General features: G+C 41.2%; 1 protein-coding gene across 1 annotated transcript in view; it reads right to left on the bottom strand.

The window, feature by feature from the left end:
* Positions 1–20975, bottom strand: part of me1 (malic enzyme 1, NADP(+)-dependent, cytosolic) — a 138537-nt gene that overhangs the window by 70793 nt on the left and 46769 nt on the right. The window contains exon 3 of the mRNA XM_037531004.1: positions 20270–20419. Coding sequence (XP_037386901.1) covers positions 20270–20419 — 150 coding nt within the window. The remainder of the gene's footprint in view (positions 1–20269; positions 20420–20975) is intronic.

Here is a 20975-nt window from a genome sequence, read left to right as displayed (position 1 = left end):
TAGGAATGCTGCACAGCTTGTCCACTGTAAAGCAGATTTAACAACGTCCCACACACATAATTCATCTGTTACAGATGACCAGAGCGTTTTAGGTTCTTTATGGGACACGTTCACATCATCTGGGACGAATATTCAGACAGTCAGCCCTGGGACACTGAGCAAATACCCATAATAAATCCCAGGCTCTGTCCCCCAGATCAGGCTTTAGCAGAGCTCAGTAACACTGAGATTAATAACCGATCACATTGATTTATCAGTCTACTCAGACTTTAGCAGAGCTCAGTAACACTGAGATTAATAACTGATCACATTGATTTATCAGTCTACTCAGGCTTTAGCAGAGCTCAGTAACGCTGAGATTAATAACCGATCACATTGATTTATCAGTCTACTCAGACTTTAGCAGAGCTCAGTAACACTGAGATTAATAACCGATCACATTGATTTATCAGTCTACTCAGACTTTAGCAGAGCTCAGTAACACTGAGATTAATAACCGATCACATTGATTTATCAGTCTACTCAGACTTTAGCAGAGCTCAGTAACACTGAGATTAATAACCGATCACATTGATTTATCAGTCTACTCAGGCTTTAGCAGAGCTCAGTAACACTGAGATTAATAACCGATCACATTGATTTATCAGTCTACTCAGGCTTTAGCAGAGCTCAGTAACGCTGAGATTAATAACCGATCACATTGATTTATCAGTCTACTCAGACTTTAGCAGAGCTCAGTAACACTGAGATTAATAACCGATCACATTGATTTATCAGTCTACTCAGACTTTAGCAGAGCTCAGTAACACTGAGATTAATAACCGATCACATTGATTTATCAGTCTACTCAGACTTTAGCAGAGCTCAGTAACACTGAGATTAATAACCGATCACATTGATTTATCAGTCTACTCAGGCTTTAGCAGAGCTCAGTAACACTGAGATTAATAACCGATCACATTGATTTATCAGTCTACTCAGGCTTTAGCAGAGCTCAGTAACGCTGAGATTAATAACCGATCACATTGATTTATCAGTCTACTCAGACTTTAGCAGAGCTCAGTAACACTGAGATTAATAACCGATCACATTGATTTATCAGTCTACTCAGACTTTAGCAGAGCTCAGTAACACTGAGATTAATAACCGATCACATTGATTTATCAGTCTACTCAGGCTTTAGCAGAGCTCAGTAACACTGAGATTAATAACCGATCACATTGATTTATCAGTCTACTCAGGCTTTAGCAGAGCTCAGTAATGCTGAGATTAATAACCGATCACATTGATTTATCAGTCTACTCAGGCTTTAGCAGAGCTCAGTAACACTGAGATTAATAACCGATCACATTGATTTATCAGTCTACTCAGACTTTAGCAGAGCTCAGTAACACTGAGATTAATAACCGATCACATTGATTTATCAGTCTACTCAGGCTTTAGCAGAGCTCAGTAACACTGAGATTAATAACCGATCACATTGATTTATCAGTCTACTCAGGCTTTAGCAGAGCTCAGTAACGCTGAGATTAATAACCGATCACATTGATTTATCAGTCTACTCAGGCTTTAGCAGAGCTCAGTAACACTGAGATTAATAACCGATCACATTGATTTATCAGTCTACTCAGACTTTAGCAGAGCTCAGTAACGCTGAGATTAATAACCGATCACATTGATTTATCAGTCTACTCAGGCTTTAGCAGAGCTCAGTAACACTGAGATTAATAACCGATCACATTGATTTATCAGTCTACTCAGGCTTTAGCAGAGCTCAGTAACGCTGAGATTAATAACCGATCACATTGATTTATCAGTCTACTCAGGCTTTAGCAGAGCTCAGTAACACTGAGATTAATAACCGATCACATTGATTTATCAGTCTACTCAGACTTTAGCAGAGCTCAGTAACGCTGAGATTAATAACCGATCACATTGATTTATCAGTCTACTCAGACTTTAGCAGAGCTCAGTAACACTGAGATTAATAACCGATCACATTGATTTATCAGTCTACTCAGACTTTAGCAGAGCTCAGTAACACTGAGATTAATAACTGATCACATTGATTTATCAGTCTACTCAGGCTTTAGCAGAGCTCAGTAACACTGAGATTAATAACCGATCACATTGATTTATCAGTCTACTCAGGCTTTAGCAGAGCTGAGTAACGCTGAGATTAATAACCGATCACATTGATTTATCAGTCTACTCAGGCTTTAGCAGAGCTCAGTAACACTGAGATTAATAACCAATCACATTGATTTATCAGTCTACTCAGGCTTTAGCAGAGCTCAGTAACGCTGAGATTAATAACCGATCACATTGATTTATCAGTCTACTCAGGCTTTAGCAGAGCTCAGTCACGCTGAGATTAATAACCGATCACATTGATTTATCAGTCTACTCAGGCTTTAGCAGAGCTCAGTAACACTGAGATTAATAACTGATCACATTGATTTATCAGTCTACTCAGGCTTTAGCAGAGCTCAGTAACACTGAGATTAATAACTGATCACATTGATTTATCAGTCTACTCAGGCTTTAGCAGAGCTCAGTAACACTGAGATTAATAACTGATCACATTGATTTATCAGTCTACTCAGGCTTTAGCAGAGCTCAGTAACACTGAGATTAATAACCGATCACATTGATTTATCAGTCTACTCAGACTTTAGCAGAGCTCAGTAACGCTGAGATTAATAACTGATCACATTGATTTATCAGTCTACTCAGGCTTTAGCAGAGCTCAGTAACGCTGAGATTAATAACTGATCACATTGATTTATCAGTCTACTCAGACTTTAGCAGAGCTCAGTAACACTGAGATTAATAACCGATCACATTGATTTATCAGTCTACTCAGGCTTTAGCAGAGCTCAGTAACACTGAGATTAATAACCGATCACATTGATTTATCAGTCTACTCAGACTTTAGCAGAGCTCAGTAACACTGAGATTAATAACCGATCACATTGATTTATCAGTCTACTCAGGCTTTAGCAGAGCTCAGTAACACTGAGATTAATAACCGATCACATTGATTTATCAGTCTACTCAGGCTTTAGCAGAGCTCAGTAACGCTGAGATTAATAACCGATCACATTGATTTATCAGTCTACTCAGGCTTTAGCAGAGCTCAGTAACGCTGAGATTAATAACTGATCACATTGATTTATCAGTCTACTCAGACTTTAGCAGAGCTCAGTAACACTGAGATTAATAACCGATCACATTGATTTATCAGTCTACTCAGGCTTTAGCAGAGGTCAGTAACGCTGAGATTAATAACCGATCACATTGATTTATCAGTCTACTCAGGCTTTAGCAGAGCTCAGTAACGCTGAGATTAATAACTGATCACATTGATTTATCAGTCTACTCAGGCTTTAGCAGAGCTCAGTAACGCTGAGATTAATAACCGATCACATTGATTTATCAGTCTACTCAGGCTTTAGCAGAGCTCAGTAACGCTGAGATTAATAACCGATCACATTGATTTATCAGTCTACTCAGGCTTTAGCAGAGCTCAGTAACGCTGAGATTAATAACCGATCACATTGATTTATCAGTCTACTCAGACTTTAGCAGAGCTCAGTAACGCTGAGATTAATAACCGATCACATTGATTTATCAGTCTACTCAGGCTTTAGCAGAGCTCAGTAACACTGAGATTAATAACTGATCACATTGATTTATCAGTCTACTCAGGCTTTAGCAGAGCTCAGTAACACTGAGATTAATAACCGATCACATTGATTTATCAGTCTACTCAGACTTTAGCAGAGCTCAGTAACACTGAGATTAATAACTGATCACATTGATTTATCAGTCTACTCAGACTTTAGCAGAGCTCAGTAACGCTGAGATTAATAACTGATCACATTGATTTATCAGTCTACTCAGGCTTTAGCAGAGCTGAGTAACACTGAGATTAATAACCGATCACATTGATTTATCAGTCTACTCAGACTTTAGCAGAGCTCAGTAACACTGAGATTAATAACCGATCACATTGATTTATCAGTCTACTCAGGCTTTAGCAGAGCTCAGTAACACTGAGATTAATAACTGATCACATTGATTTATCAGTCTACTCAGGCTTTAGCAGAGCTCAGTAACACTGAGATTAATAACCGATCACATTGATTTATCAGTCTACTCAGGCTTTAGCAGAGCTGAGTAACACTGAGATTAATAACCGATCACATTGATTTATCAGTCTACTCAGGCTTTAGCAGAGCTCAGTAACACTGAGATTAATAACTGATCACATTGATTTATCAGTCTACTCAGGCTTTAGCAGAGCTCAGTAACGCTGAGATTAATAACCGATCACATTGATTTATCAGTCTGCTCAGGCTTTAGCAGAGCTCAGTAACGCTGAGATTAATAACCGATCACATTGATTTATCAGTCTACTCAGGCTTTAGCAGAGCTCAGTAACGCTGAGATTAATAACCGATCACATTGATTTATCAGTCTACTCAGGCTTTAGCAGAGCTCAGTAACGCTGAGATTAATAACCGATCACATTGATTTATCAGTCTACTCAGGCTTTAGCAGAGCTCAGTAACACTGAGATTAATAACTGATCACATTGATTTATCAGTCTACTCAGGCTTTAGCAGAGCTCAGTAACACTGAGATTAATAACCGATCACATTGATTTATCAGTCTACTCAGGCTTTAGCAGAGCTCAGTAACACTGAGATTAATAACTGATCACATTGATTTATCAGTCTACTCAGGCTTTAGCAGAGCTCAGTAACGCTGAGATTAATAACTGATCACAGTGATTTATCAGTCTACTCAGGCTTTAGCAGAGCTCAGTAACACTGAGATTAATAACTGATCACATTGATTTATCAGTCTACTCAGACTTTAGCAGAGCTCAGTAACACTGAGATTAATAACTGATCACATTGATTTATCAGTCTACTCAGACTTTAGCAGAGCTCAGTAACACTGAGATTAATAACTGATCACATTGATTTATCAGTCTACTCAGACTTTAGCAGAGCTCAGTAACGCTGAGATTAATAACCGATCACATTGATTTATCAGTCTACTCAGACTTTAGCAGAGCTCAGTAACGCTGAGATTAATAACCGATCACATTGATTTATCAGTCTACTCAGACTTTAGCAGAGCTCAGTAACGCTGAGATTAATAACCGATCACATTGATTTATCAGTCTACTCAGGCTTTAGCAGAGCTCAGTAACGCTGAGATTAATATCCGATCACATTGATTTATCAGTCTACTCAGGCTTTAGCAGAGCTCAGTAACGCTGAGATTAATAACCGATCACATTGATTTATCAGTCTACTCAGGCTTTAGCAGAGCTCAGTAACGCTGAGATTAATAACCGATCACATTGATTTATCAGTCTACTCAGGCTTTAGCAGAGCTCAGTAACACTGAGATTAATAACCGATCACATTGATTTATCAGTCTACTCAGACTTTAGCAGAGCTCAGTAACGCTGAGATTAATAACCGATCACATTGATTTATTCCATTATATCCGAACCATGGATATCAATGAAATTATGGCACATGTATAAGTGCAATGATATTGATCATTGCAAATAACACTTTCCAGGAATTTCCTTTATAACATCCAGAGACGATCCAGCACATTTAAATCCACAAGACTCCAACATGTTTCCTGAATAAAGAGCAGCTCTTTAGTGTCACATCATCCTGGAGAAGCTCCAGGCTAACAGGCTAAAGCCTCGTCTTCTCAGGTTCACCACTTCATACCTGGTTTCTCACTATTCCGATAACAGCAGACGACTAATCTCAAAGCCATTCAACTCTGACAGCTAATGAATCCAAAGGCATGCAGGAAACATAAAGGCTTTATTACTGCTCTATAAAACTGAGCCAGTTTATGGCAATGCACCCTTCAGGCCAGTGATTAACTGCAATAAATATGAATGGATACAGATTTTTTACATGCTTTTATACATCAACGTAGAGTCTGATTTAATTGCCCATAATGTAAATCCCCAACCCCCCCCACCCCCCCAACCCACCAAGTTGTGTGTCAAAATGTATTTAAAATAATAGTTCACTGTGGGCTCAATGTGTTAATCGCTTTGCAAGTCACTGTAGTTGCTGAATAATAAGCCTTAATATGTAATAAGCCTGAAGTTGTAACGGGTTAAAGTGATTAGTGAAGATGAGCTGCTGCTGGGAGTGTAAAGCCCCCTCAGCTGTGGTAAAATCACTGTAAGACACACATAAAATATAATGTGATAAATTAATACAGAATTCAGTTGCTGTGAGGTGTGTGTACATATCAAGTATCAAGTAAAGGCATTGAACGTGGCACAGCCAAACAGATTTAGGGATCGAAACTATCCATTTATAATCTTTCTCAGATTTTCTAAAGCTCTGACACCGTTTAACAACAAATAAAGATCACACTGATCTGGGCTCCTCAGTTTCAGTCCCTCCGGGTTTTTTCTCACAGCTACAGAGTCGAGAAAGTTAAAATAAAAACTGCCCACAGACTCAGTGACCCGACCACCACATACTCGGCGTCTCTGGACCAGTGTGTTTTCCTATTAGGGCATGAATTAGATAAACAGCTGTTGATGAGACCATAAAAACAGCCAGATGAAGCTGGGAGCTTATTTGCTTGTGACATCAAACAGTAACTGCGAAATATTACTCTGACATGAGCCTCAGTGCAGCGACGGCCTTTCCATAATAAGCCAGAAAGCCTGCAGTATGAAGCGCCGTGTTTTTATTAGGCCTTATAAAGCACATGCTGGCATCATCAATTCATTCCCAAGCTATTAAAAGCTCCCTTTTAAGGCCAATCCAAATACTCTGTCCTGTGATGTCTCCATTTTCAGCCCATTTCACTGCTGAAGGGCTTCAGAGAATTGAGGAGACGCAGGCCACTTGACGCAGTGGCAAAAATGATTGTGAATTAATGGACAAAGAACATCCAGATAGAACCTCGAATACATGCGGTGGCACTTTATTTGTAGCGCAGAGACAAAGTTAAGAACACCTTGTTCAAGATTTTAGCAGACGCCCTCAAACTTAAGCTCTGTTTCATATTTCCCCACATGTATGAATATACACTATTTCCAAAAGTTTTCACTCCCCCATCCAAATCCCTGAGTTCAGGTGTTCCAGTCACTTCGCGGCCACAGGTGTATAAAGCCGAGCCCCTCGGCCTGCAGACTGCTTCTACAGACATTAGTGAAAGAATGGGTCGCTCTCAGGAGCTCAGTGAGCTTGTGCTAAGTGATTAGCTGTGGTTCTAACATTCAATAAAATTAATCAAAGTTTCTACTGAATTGTTGTCTTTAAAATCCTATCGAGGATGTAACGATTGTCCTCCTGAGTCTTTCTGGCAGAACTTCCTACAGACAGTTCATGCTTTTGTTATCAGTGGTCATGTGTGCCCTCTAAAGGTTCAAGGAGCATGAACGTCGACGTCGTCGTCTCCTCAAACTGAAGCTGCACTCAGACGGCTGCTTCTCTGGTATCTCAACAGATTCACGTTCAAGGGCTCAGATCATGGAAACCAAATTGTCTTCATTTCTGTGAAATAATTGTTTGATCAAAGTTCTTATAGGAAGGTCCGTTCACTTGGCGACTATCTTGGCAACAATCCCAGCCATTATTTCCACTCATAGAACACCAGGCTTTTATCTCTAATGTGTCTTTTTACTGAAGGGCAGACTTTCCGTAATACAGTCCCAGTGTTGAGCGTCACAATCAATCCCATTCGCTTCATCTCCTCCTATTATAACGTCTCTGGTTTGATACGGTGTGAAAAAACAGCAGCTATTCAGTTACAGCAGTTTAACACTGACGTTATGAGACATTATACACACACCAGCCCTAAAGGCACAGTAACACAACAGCCTGCCTGAAACGCCCTGTTCACCTTTCTGCCTTCTCTCTGCTGGAAGTTCTCATTGCAGGATAACGGAACTACTGTTTAAACAACAGCAATGATGAGCTGAGCGTGCACAGCTCACTCGTTTCGGTTTCAGTGGTTAGTCAGCTGATTTTCCATTAGCACAGGAAAACGAGTGTGAACAGTCAATAAAGGAATAAAGGGTCACACGGAGTAAAAGATCCTCTGTCAGCGTTTCAGTGCTGCTGAATAACGTTAACCTGTAGTTTGTGGTGTAAAGTTGCGGCTGCAGCCGCTTTCAGAGGAACCGTGTTCGTTTCCTCCCTCACAGCTGTCGGTATTTGAGACAGCGAGAGCTCAGCGGGGAGCAGGTGTTCGCTCACCACTGTATGTTTACAACGTCTATAGTGGCGCTACAGACCACGATGACCTGACACTACTTTTCTATGACATACCAACAGCCACTTGAATCAAATGGCTTTTTTTCTAAAAAAGAAAAGAGACTTCATGACTTCTCGATCGAATACGCGGTGACACGGAACACGTATGTGAACCGGCAGAGACAACGCAGCTTTGTTTAAAACATCATCAGCCAGTCGGCTCAGGCAGGAAAACAGTAAACACTTCATTTCTGTTTTTTGAAGGATGCTCCCGTATTAAACTGCACAGCATACAGAACATGTGACCATCCTCATCAGGAAACACCTAAAGAACGTCTGGAACTGATCAGTAGAAATGAATTTGGTACATAAAAACTGTTCAGAGGGAGAAATAATGCACAGGGAAAATATTATCCGGCCACTTAAAAGGTGAAAGTCATCTCTCAAACTGGGAGTGCTTTTCACTCCATGAAGTGCTTCACCTACACGAGAGCTCATTCCCGTTATGGCCTTATCTGTGAACGCAGTACAGATGAACCTGCTCACTGCATTATTACAGAACAACATCACCTTCAATTACGCCGACAACATCTAACTACACTTGGCTTTCTCTGAAATAACTTCCACTGCCCAACACGAGTGCCTCCTGGGTAATTTAATGGCATCTGCCTCTATTTTTATTTGCTAATTCATCTCATTTCAAAGTATGGAATCAGGCCTCAATGTGGTGTTTAGTGATGCAATGTACATCGAATTCTCAGATGACAATGTATTAAGAGCTTAATGCAGTTTGAGGCCTTACACGTGCAGTTCAGACAGTGCTAGCCGTTTACACCAGCGGTCAGCAGCCTGCGGCTCTTTTACCGCCCTGTCGTGGCTCCACAGCTGAATCAGATCAGCAGGTAATAATAAAATAATCCTCCTCTACAGTAAAATAAAGCTCTGCTGATCCTTCAACACAGTTTAACAGTAAATGGTCTTAAACGCTGGAGTTAATGTAGAACTGCTGATTCACCCTTTAACCCTGAAGATCAGCGCAGACGGCTGGTCACCATAGCAACACAGACAGCAGTCTCGCCCAGCTAGTAGCTAATGACGTGGTAAAGCGATTTAAGACGAACATCAGTGACCAAAAGTGCTGTTTGTCTGATGGGAGCACTTGTTCTGGGATCTACCACATCTTGCTTTTTCTCTGACTTTGCCCTTTTTATGCACACATATTGTCTTATGTATAATATTCTCAGTAATATCTCCTGAAATACTTAAACATGTAATGGTCATTTTGATCTGACTCTGAATACGTTTGGGCTTAAAGTTGTTTTTAAGTGACTCCCACTTTAAGTCACATTACTGTAAACACTAGGAAACCTCCAGCTGTGTCATCCTTAAATGTCTCGTTAAGATCAACAGGACCTGTGAGAAGTAACAAGGAAGTTGCCACATCTGGAGCTGCAGCTACACTGCAGTAAAATAAAAACAGCTGGACTGTGATTGCCTTGGCCAGCAGGAGGGACTGAGCTGCAAACTGTAAAACCTATCAGCATCTACGTTTCACACAGGAGACAGCAGAGGCGCTGCCATTCCTCCAGTCCTCTCTTTGCCCATCTGTGTGTCTACTTTGCTCAATCGTAGGAAAATGCCGGAGCATTTTAAGGCTCCAGACTGCAGTCGACTCTGCAGCTCCGGCTGGAGGCCCGCAGGCTGACTTCATTCTTTTCTCCTGATCAATATCTCACAATTAAAATTCCCATCGAGGCTGACCACTCAGAGAGAGAGAGAAAGCAGAAGCTCGCTGTGGTTGGAAAGTGAGGTTAGGATGGTTTCGAGGAGTTTCAGTACATCTAACCCTCCCCTTCTTACAGACAGAGTCACTGAGCTTTCACCATCAAACCATCAGACAGACCCACGACCACCGAGATACGACTGCAGCCCTGTGATCAGTCACACCAGCGGAGACGGGCAAAAGTCTGGGGACACCTGGCCTTACAGAATGGCTTTAATACTAATGAGCATTATTTTTGCCAGGTTAAACTAACAAAGCTATAAACTCCAACAGATAAAATTAGATCAAATTAGAACCATGGACACTCAAAGAACCCTTTGATGGAGAATGTGCTGCAGATAGTTTCCTATAGAATCTTTCAGAAAAGGGTTCTATGTAGTACCAAAAAGCATCCATCTATCATTATGATGTCAACAACACAACAAGCCCTTTACACGCTGTAGAGAACCCTTTTCAAACAGGTTCTATACAGAACAGTAGACAACATATTCTCCTTGAATCTAAAGAACCTTTTAGTCATGCAAAGGACCAAAGAAGAACCACCTTTTTAAAGAGTGTGGAACCTTTTCCAAAAAGACTCTATTTAGAACCGTATACAACCCCAAATCCAGTGAAGTTGGGACGTTGTGTAAAACATTAATAAAAACAGAAAACGATGATTTGAAAATCCTTTTCAACCGATATTCAACTGAATCCACTACAAAGACGAGATATTTAATGAGATATTTAATATTCAAACGGATAAACTTTGTTGTTTTTTGCAAATATTCACTCATTTTGAATTTGATGCCTGCAACACGTATAATGTGCAATATGTGGCTTCGCTTTGCAGAGTTTTAACCTGCACTTGTAGACGGAGCGACGAACTGAGTTCACTGACAGTGGTTTTCCGAAGTGTTCCTGAGCCCATGTGGGAATATCCGTTACAGAATGATGTTGGTTTTTAATGCAGTGCCGCCTGAGGGGTCGAAGGTCACGGGCATTCAGTGCTGGTTTTCTGCTTTGCCGCTTACTTGTTTTACACAACGTCCCAACTTCACTGGAATTGGGTTTGTACAACACATTCTCCGTCAATCCGAAAAACAATTTCAGGATGCAAAGGACCCTTTAATCATGCAATGGATTCATGTTTCTATATAGAACTGTTTTCATTACTAAAGAACTTTCGAAGCGCCGCCTTTTTAAGAGTATAGGCTGGAAATAATGGCCCAAAAACTGCTGAGGGTAAACAAACATGATCTGCTTTATCATTCATGCAGAAACACTGATGACAGAGTCCAGTCCGGCGTGATGTCTGTAGAACTTTGCTATTAAGGGTAAGAACTCCCAGTATGTGGGTCAGCTGAGCAGCACAGATGTATTCAAGCTGTAGAACCAACACTGCAGCATCCCTGTCACACAGAGACAGTCGGTGTGGACAGTAAGGTCTGGCTGGTGGGACGGAGCGGAACTGGAGTGGAACAGGAGCGATGAAGGAGATCCTACATGCCGGGTGTGTTGTGCCTTATGCCAAAACTTCATAACATCTGTAAACACCTGCTTTACATTGAGTAAACATTTTATGATGATTTGACCAGAAATGCTCCAAAACGATCTGGAACAAAACTTACATGTGACAAAGTTAATGTGATTTCCAGCCTGTTACCGTTTCAGAGACACAAGGTTTCATTCTGTAAAAGCAGCAACAACATGTAAAATTCACTCAGCGCCAACACCGTCACACCTGACTGTGACACGGCCGGCTGTAAAAGGCTGGTGCTCATTTCGCTCGCAGGCTTTAAACAGCACCAGAGAAATGAAAGGTGCTTGATGCTCCACCATAAAGAGCCCCCAGACATCTGCTCTGGCAGCCCCGGCACCACAGCACTGCGCTAACAAACCCACCACGACAGGCATAAAACCTCGATTTCCCTTCATTCTCAAATCTTATTTAGTCTCGTTACCTCACACTCGTCCGCCAGAGGACAGTTTCACAGTAAAAATAACAACATAAAAGTACATGCAGCCTAAAGCATCTGGAACCTGCAGCACGGAGAATTCACAGCGCCTGACTTCACTCCCTCTTCAGAGTTTATAGCCTCAGTTTTTAACGGATGGAGAGACGGAATTTCTAAAGCTCGGCCAATTGCAGTGATTTGTTAAGAGAAAACATCAGAGTGGAGTGGAAGTGGAAACTACAGCCTGACTGATTTATCCACAGAGTGGCTGATCAAAATCACCTCACGGGCAGAAAATGAGTGATATGGTCACAATTTTTACTAAGCTGAAAATTCTGCACTAATGTTTTAGTTCTTACAAAAAGATCTGTTAGTAGATGCAGCCGTAAAACGGTAATAAAATGGTAAACTGGTGGTTGGTTGGTGTAGTGGGTATATAGTGGTTGGTGTAGTGTAGTGGGTATATAGCGGTTGGTTAGTGTAGTGGGTATATAGTGGTTGGTGTAGTGTAGTGGGTATATAGTGGTTGGTTAGTGTAGTGGGTATATAGTGGTTGGTGTAGTGTAGTGGGTATATAGTGGTTGGTTAGTGTAGTGGGTATATAGTGGTTGGTGTAGTGTAGTGGGTATATAGTGGTTGGTTAGTGTAGTGGGTATATAGTGGTTGGTGTAGTGTAGTGGGTATATAGTGGTTGGTGTAGTGTAGTGGGTATATAGCGGTTGGTTAGTGTAGTGGGTATATAGTGGTTGGTGTAGTGTAGTGGGTATATAGTGGTTGGTGTAGTGTAGTGGGTATATAGCGGTTGGTTAGTGTAGTGGGTATATAGTGGTTGGTGTAGTGTAGTGGGTATATAGCGGTTGGTATAGTGTAGTGGGTATATAGCGGTTGGTTAGTGTAGTGGGTATATAGTGGTTGGTGTAGTGTAGTGGGTATATAGTGGTTGGTGTAGTGTAGTGGGTATATAGTGGTTGGTGTAGTGTAGTGGGTATATAGTGGTTGGTGTAGTGTAGTGGGTATATAGCGGTTGGTATAGTGTAGTGGGTATATAGTGGTTGGTATAGTGTAGTGGGTATATAGTGGTTGGTATAGTGTAGTGGGTATATAGCGGTTGGTTAGTGTAGTGGGTATATAGTGGTTGGTGTAGTGTAGTGGGTATATAGTGGTTGGTGTAGTGTAGTGGGTATATAGTGGTTGGTGTAGTGTAGTGGGTATATAGTGGTTGGTTAGTGTAGTGGGTATATAGTGGTTGGTGTAGTGTAGTGGGTATATAGCGGTTGGTTAGTGTAGTGGGTATATAGTGGTTGGTGTAGTGTAGTGGGTATATAGTGGTTGGTGTAGTGTAGTGGGTATATAGCGGTTGGTATAGTGTAGTGGGTATATAGCGGTTGGTTAGTGTAGTGGGTATATAGTGGTTGGTGTAGTGTAGTGGGTATATAGTGGTTGGTTAGTGTAGTGGGTATATAGTGGTTGGTTAGTGTAGTGGGTATATAGTGGTTGGTGTAGTGTAGTGGGTATATAGTGGTTGGTTAGTGTAGTGGGTATATAGTGGTTGGTATAGTGTAGTGGGTATATAGTGGTTGGTGTAGTGTAGTGGGTGTATAGTGGTTGGTGTAGTGTAGTGGGTATATAGTGGTTGGTGTAGTGTAGTGGGTGTATAGTGGTTGGTTAGTGTAGTGGGTATATAGTGGTTGGTGTAGTGTAGTGGGTATATAGTGGTTGGTGTAGTGTAGTGGGTGTATAGTGGTTGGTTAGTGTAGTGGGTATATAGTGGTTGGTTAGTGTAGTGGGTATATAGTGGTTGGTGTAGTGTAGTGGGTGTATAGTGGTTGGTTAGTGTAGTGGGTATATAGTGGTTGGTATAGTGTAGTGGGTATATAGTGGTTGGTGTAGTGTAGTGGGTGTATAGTGGTTGGTTAGTGTAGTGGGTATATAGTGGTTGGTTAGTGTAGTGGGTAACACTTCTGCCTTCTATGCTATAGACTGGGGTTCAGTCCCCCACCTGGGCAGCCACCCTACACTATACCATTAATGGTCCTTGGGCAAGACTCCCAACACCACCTTGGTCTCCCGGTGTAAAATAATCAAGTTGTAAGTCGCTCTGGATAAGAGCCTCAGCAAAACGCCGTAAATGTAAAATATTAGCAACATATAGAATTAGGGCTGCTCGATTACGGCAGAAACAATCACAATTATTTTGGTCAATATTGAGATCATAATAATTTAACACCATTACTCTGACTTCACAAGCATCATGAATTCAGTGAACTAAAAAAAAAACTTTTTTCTTTACAGTGAAATTCCTTGAACTTAAAACATAATTAAACATAAACCATATAAAAAATATAAATAAAAATGAATACAATAAAAAATGTATAATACTAAATAAATACATTAATCAATAATATAAAGTATTACATAAAAACACTGACTGGCAGAAGCGCAGTGCTGTAATAATAAAATAATAAATAAATAAAAAAAGTTTGCACTGGATTCATAACACAAGACAAAAATGCAAAACAATATGCAGCACATTAATCATTTTAGCAGCCAAAATCATAATTGAACATAAAATGATTTAATTAGCCAGCCCTAAAAACAAGTTGTATTAACCCTTACATTTCATGCTAATATTATGGAAGTTAATAAATAATAACTTAAAACAGTGAGCAACACTAAACAGCCAGGCGCTGTAGATCCTCCATCCTCATGTCATACTGTTTACCGTCCATCTGCTCAGTCAACACATAGGAGCAGCTTCCAAAGGCCGTGAATATAAACGAGTTATTAGCCCAAAAACAATGAATCAGCAGAAGTTCTAATTCACTTGTTTCGACTTTGATCCTGATCTCTCACGTCTGTAAGCGGTCGGCTTCGGTGGGATGTACAGACACAGTTCTATGCCAAAACTTTATGGATTGGAGACTAAATGATGCTGTAACTGTAAAACACAAACTCACTTCATTCTGTCTCGTTTCACAGTCACTGCGTCTCACATCAGGTGAAAACATCTGCTCTTCAAAATAATATGGATAATTGCACTGGAATTATGACTAAATATGACCCTGGAATATTGCCCTGGAGCTAAATACACTGAGGTTATAGACAATCCAGGCTGGAAAACATCCCATAATCCTTCAGTGTTTAACCCTTTAAATGGCCAGAGTCCAGCAGTGGGCCCAAAGTTTCATTATACACTTCAAGAACAGCCCAGCCAGTTTCCTTCAGAGTCCCTGGAGTTACTGAATATTAATCTTTAATATGTGATAAAGCCTGAGATTATAAGGGCTTAAACACTGTGACTCTACTTTAAGGAACAGGCCTGGCAGAAAGTTCGGAAATGAGTTCCGTGATGAAAGCGTACGTTTATCTTTATCCAACATGCTTAACTTTCTTTATCTGAACTTATTTATTAATAAGCAGAACACCGGCATGTCATTATTAGACTGGTACAACATGTTATCGTTATTTTTACTACTTTATGACCAATTTGGAGAGTGTAACTGCTGAGAGTGAGTAAATGCACTTAAACCAGCAGTTACTCAAAACTGTTGCGCAAGAGTCGCAAAGTTCACGAGGAAATTATTCCCAAATGTTTTTTTCTGTATTATTTGTCAGGTCCCTGGAATTACAAACCCTCTGCAGAATCTCTTTCCCTTTTCTGCTCTTCTTCATGATTTCTTTAATAATATAAAATGTAAAAAAAATAATAAATAAATAAAATTCCTTTTTTACACTTTTTTCCAATTTTTGTATTAACTGGAAAATAAACAATTTATTTAAGGATGCTTACGTTTCCATTTAATTACCAAATTCTTACCGAAAGAATTACTAACGTATTATTAAGATTTTTTTTTGGTTTGTACAACTGGTTCCCATAATATTATCACTTATTGATCTATAAAGTAAAATGCTACACCAGTTTAACTAAAACTATGAAAGCCTGTTTACCTGCTGTCCATAATAAATCATATCAGATGATTTTATCAGTTACCAGAATTTCTAGCACCTTAAGTTTGGTATGTATGTAAATCAGTGACAGTTGGACCTCAGACTCTTCCTCAATCCAGACTCACAGCCTGAGCTTCCACAGCAGCTCTATAGCAGCAGTACTGTTCCAGAAAACCTGGACTTTATTGAGGTCAAATCGCAGCCCGAGAGCCGCAGGAACAGCAGAGAGAACTCAAACCCACGGTCCAGTCCAAGGCCAGCAGAGAGAACTCAAACCCACGGTCCAGTCCAAGGCCAGCAGAGAGAACTCAAACCCACGGTCCAGTCCAAGGCCTAATTTGGGCTCTTGGGTGTTCACTGCTGACCTACTGCAAATCAAACCCAGAAAACACTGGATGTACAAACATCTCGCAGGAGCTCCACTGTGACCCAAACATCACTCCTCCCTGAAATGAGCTCCGTTCTGACCTCCTCACTCGCTGCTTCGGTTCAGCACAGCGGGGATTTAATATCACTTTATAGCTTATTCTCTAATGTTTTAGCATCTTATCAGAAACACTACTACCTGCGGTTAGACATCAGAAGGAATGAGAGGCTCATTCTTTCAGCTCATGTCAACTGGCCCTCGGTTTCCATCAGAGATCTGGGGGCACTGTTGGGTTTTTAAACACTAACAAGCAGATTTTTGTAAGTTTTCAATCATTTTTTCTGATTGAAGAGCAGAGGCCACACATTTTAGCCCCTTGTTGTGACGTCAGCACTTATCAGCATTCAAACCGGGAGTTTAAACCAGCTTTGGGTCAAAAGAGTTTCAAAATGTTCTTTTAACAACAGAGCAGGAAAATCATCATTTAGACAGATGTATTACTTTATAGTATCTGGCAAAACCTTCCACAGTTAATTCCTTAAAGTCTCTTATTACACACGAAGGCTTTTTAACCAGTAACTACAGGGACTTCAGTGCAAAGTGACTGAGCTGTTCTGCGATTATAGATGCTAACGAGAACTGGCGTTTAATTAGTGATAATATTCAGACATCAAACGCCAGCAAGGTGTCCCGAAACATCCCTGCCAAAAACAAACAGCTTAGACCTGCACGAATTCCATGCTGGTTGATGGTAGTTCATGCTTGCTTACGCTGGTCTGGCACTGGTTTAGCTGGTAACCCACTCTGGTCACACTGGTTGACCAGCATTCAACGCACAATATATGCTGGTATTGCTGTGTTGCAGTGTTGGCAGGAGCAAAGGGACGGAATCGAAGAAGGCAAAATGGTTTGTTTAGCTATTTTTTATCAAACAGTAGAGAATATATGGATTGATTATTAAAATAATCACAAGCAAACCTTCAGTTTTGGCCACAAATGTGAAAACATGGTGAAAATATGTTGATGGACACCTTTATGATGATGACCATTTCTGTTAATACCCCTGTGGGGTGTCCAGAAGTACGTTAGTTTAAATTTAATTTAAACCAAATGTGATTGGTTGATTCCACTGGTGCTTCTTTTAAGCTGCTTCTCCTTCTGGGTCTCAGGGTTGCTGGAGCCTATCCCAGCGATCATCAGGCGGAAGGCAGGATACACCCTGGACAGGTCACTAATCCATCGCAGGGCCATTACAATTCAGTTAAATCAAAATAAAAAAATCTTAAAAAAAATAAATTATATCTGAAAATTGCAGACATGTATTTTCTGGTTTCCAGAAATCACCAGACCTCCACTAAAGGCCTGGAAGATCCTCTGATTAGGCGCAACCCTGACTGATTAAATAGAGACCACCTAAAGATCTCCTCCTTCTGAAGCCCCTCGGTGAGGTCATAACTCGTTGCCTGGCACATTCCTGAAATATGAGAGATGCTCTTTATTATCTCAGGGCTTTTCCTCTATTCCCAACAGCCTCACTAAGAATCTGAGGCTTGAAACGGGGTCTACCAACATCTACCAACATGATGTAAACACTGAATTGTGCCAACACAAGCCGTTAACGGCGGAGCTTAAAGCCAGATTGTGCCCTGAAACATCCACAGATCACAAATCACAAGCCTTAAAGAGACAAAGGCTGAGCCCACTTTACATTCTCCCAGAACACAGCCTCCCCACACGCACTCTGTCATTAAGTCAGCGACTCGGCCTCGTTCCTCAATAACTTTAACGCCCTTCGTCCTCCCAGTCACTCTCTTTACTGTAATTACACCACACTCAATCCATCACTGGAGTAATTGGTGTTTCTTCCTTTGTAATTTCAGCCCTCGAGTGCCCCTCACTCTGCATACATGAAAGGAAAGTGGCTGAAGATTGCAGCTTTCTCCTCCTCTGACTTGTCCAGGTCACGATAATGTTCATCATGCAGTGGCTTTCAATTACACTCCTTAAAATAAAGGTGCCAAAAAGAGGTCTATGAAGTGATTCCATAGAAGAAACACATTCAACACACCGTTCATTGGATGGTTGTTTAACCGCAGGCACGGCCGCGGTGCGACAAAGGTTTATTACATGCTTCTAAACAATTAAAACAGCTCAACCTGATTGTAATGAAGTCTGCACAGTTACTATATTATGTACTAAACCTGGGAAGACACACTTCCTGTAAATGAGATGATAAATGTGAAGGACAGTTTTAACGTTCTCAATCACACATCTAAGCCAAGAAAGACTTTTCAGGAGGTTTTAAGAGCGAACGCTTCCCAAAACAAGAGAAGGATCTGAAGTGAAGGTAGACAAATGCTAATGGCTACGATTGAATATGAACTCATGAGAGGAGTTAAACTAATTAACAGTACCAGTACTCAAAAAAGGCGGGGGTGTGGTCTAAACAGTCTTCAGCCTTGGTGCAGCTTTGTGCACTTATCTTAAGCAGCTTCACGAGGAGCCACTACAGGACTGCAGGAGATGCACATCCACTTACACAAAGTATTTGCTGGGGAACGTTTAAAAAGAAACATTCGTGTGGGTCCAAACTTTGACGGAGGTTACAGAGCCAGAGATCTGTGCTAATTTCACTAATCGTGTCTGATTTAGTGTCACAGAAATGAAAGGTTCCCTGCTGCTTGCTGGAGTCTCTCCTGAGGGTTGAGGAATGCCACTGTTTACCCGTAGATTCCACAAAGCTTAGGGTTAACCAAAGTCTATGACCAAGTGGTTGGTATAGCATAGTAGGAAACACCCCAGCCCTTCATGTGGCAGATCAGAGTTCAGCTCCCCGCCTGGACAAGCACACCAATAAGAGTCCTTGGGCAAGACTCCTAACGCGCCATTCGCCCACCTTGGCAATGTGATTAAAACAGTAAATCACTCTGGACATCAGTGTCTGTGTTTACATACAAAGACTTTCTCCAGATTTCCTGTTTGAACACATCCTGATTATTGATTAAGACTGAGGCGTTTATTCTCACTCTACCCAACAATCAGATGAAAATCTCTGTTTACAACTAGTCTGATCCAAAATGCCGTGAATGCATAGAGAACCATTTAGTGTAAACGTTACCATGACAACCAGTGAGTCCAGTCAGAGTGAGATGAGCAGCAGTGAGCAGTGATTGTGTTTTTAACTGCTTTAAAATGACGTCAGACTCAGGAAAACGTCCTTCACACGTCCTTATTAAAGAAGGCCGAGAGGAAGACGTCGTGCTCTGAGACGCATAAGCTGGACGTCCGTCCCACCGCCGTCTTTTAAAGATCAGAGCATGAACTTCGTCTCCTCTGCAGACCAGTTTCTGCTCCGCCGTGTTGAACAGTATAAACTCTCACTGTGACGCGACGCTCATGCAGAACGGACTGAAACTTTCCGATAGGGAATGTAATCGGATACAGGCGGTTACACGGATATTATTCTTCTATATACCGGATTATTTACAGGATTACCCACCTCGATCAGTCGGATAGAAGCTATTCTGAAGGGCCTCCTTCAGTGTTTACACAGACGCCTTCTATTTCCATCAAACTATTAGTCGAACTATTAACAGATTATTAGGCTGCATGTAAACATGGTTAGTGTCTGCCGAATGCATACATTTAAACGTGATGAACCAACACAGTCCTTTAGCTCTGGAGAGCCATCGCTGTGGTGTAACGAGCCCATTAAGGTGTCATTAGGGGTGTAAAAACGTATTTGAGATTATAAAATAAACCAGAAGGTATTTAATGAGAAGCAAGACTTACTTTGATGGGAGATTACAGAAAACAAGGATTTTGTCTTTTAAATGATGATATGAAGACAATCTGATGAGCTATCAAGGTAAAAAGGGTGAACGTTGGTTTCAGATTGACTTTAAAGATGAGCTGAGCAGATTATCAGCAGACTATCCAAACAAAGGGCGTCTTCTCTTACCTGGGTCTCCTGAAGGTGAGGCCGTACTGCTGGCAGGCCAGACCCACAGTGGGTGTGTATACGATGGGCATGAAGCGCTCTATGTCTGACGTCAACACACGATAAAACAGCTTCTCATTACGGTCCTGAAGACCCATCAGGAAGACATATCTGATGAAAAAAGAGAGGAAAAATCTGTTATAGCTGTCTTCAGTGGTCTTATACAACACAACACAACACAACAGAGCACCATTCCCCATACACAACAATGATGAAGAGATGAAAGTGTGCAGAGTGCTGGGAAAACTTTGAGCTGCTGTAGAGCGAATAGACCCCAGTTACACAATGTGTCTGTGTGTGTGAGTGTGTGTGTGTGCCGTGTGTGTAGGTGTGTGTGTGTATGTGTGTATGTGTGTGTTAGTGTGTGCCGTGTGCGTGTGTGCCATGTGTGTGTATGTGTGTGCCGTGTGTGTGTGTGCCGTGTGTGTGTGTGTGTGTATGTGTGTATGTCGTGTGTGTGTGTGTGCCATGTGTGTGTGTATGTGTGTGCTGTGTGTGTGTTAGTGTGTGCCGTGTGTGTGTGTGTGTGTACCGTGTGTGTGTGTGTGCCATGTGTGTGTGTGTGTGTGAGTGTGAGTGTATGTGTCTTTGTGAGTGTGTCAGTGTGTGCCGTGTGTGTGTGTGTGTGCCGTGTGTGTGTGTGTGTATGTGTGTATGTGTGTGTTAG

This window comes from Pygocentrus nattereri, chromosome 19 (assembly GCF_015220715.1).
Source record: "Pygocentrus nattereri isolate fPygNat1 chromosome 19, fPygNat1.pri, whole genome shotgun sequence".
In the NCBI taxonomy this organism is placed as follows: domain Eukaryota; kingdom Metazoa; phylum Chordata; class Actinopteri; order Characiformes; family Serrasalmidae; genus Pygocentrus; species Pygocentrus nattereri.
This window is presented reverse-complemented; position numbering and strand designations above follow the sequence as displayed.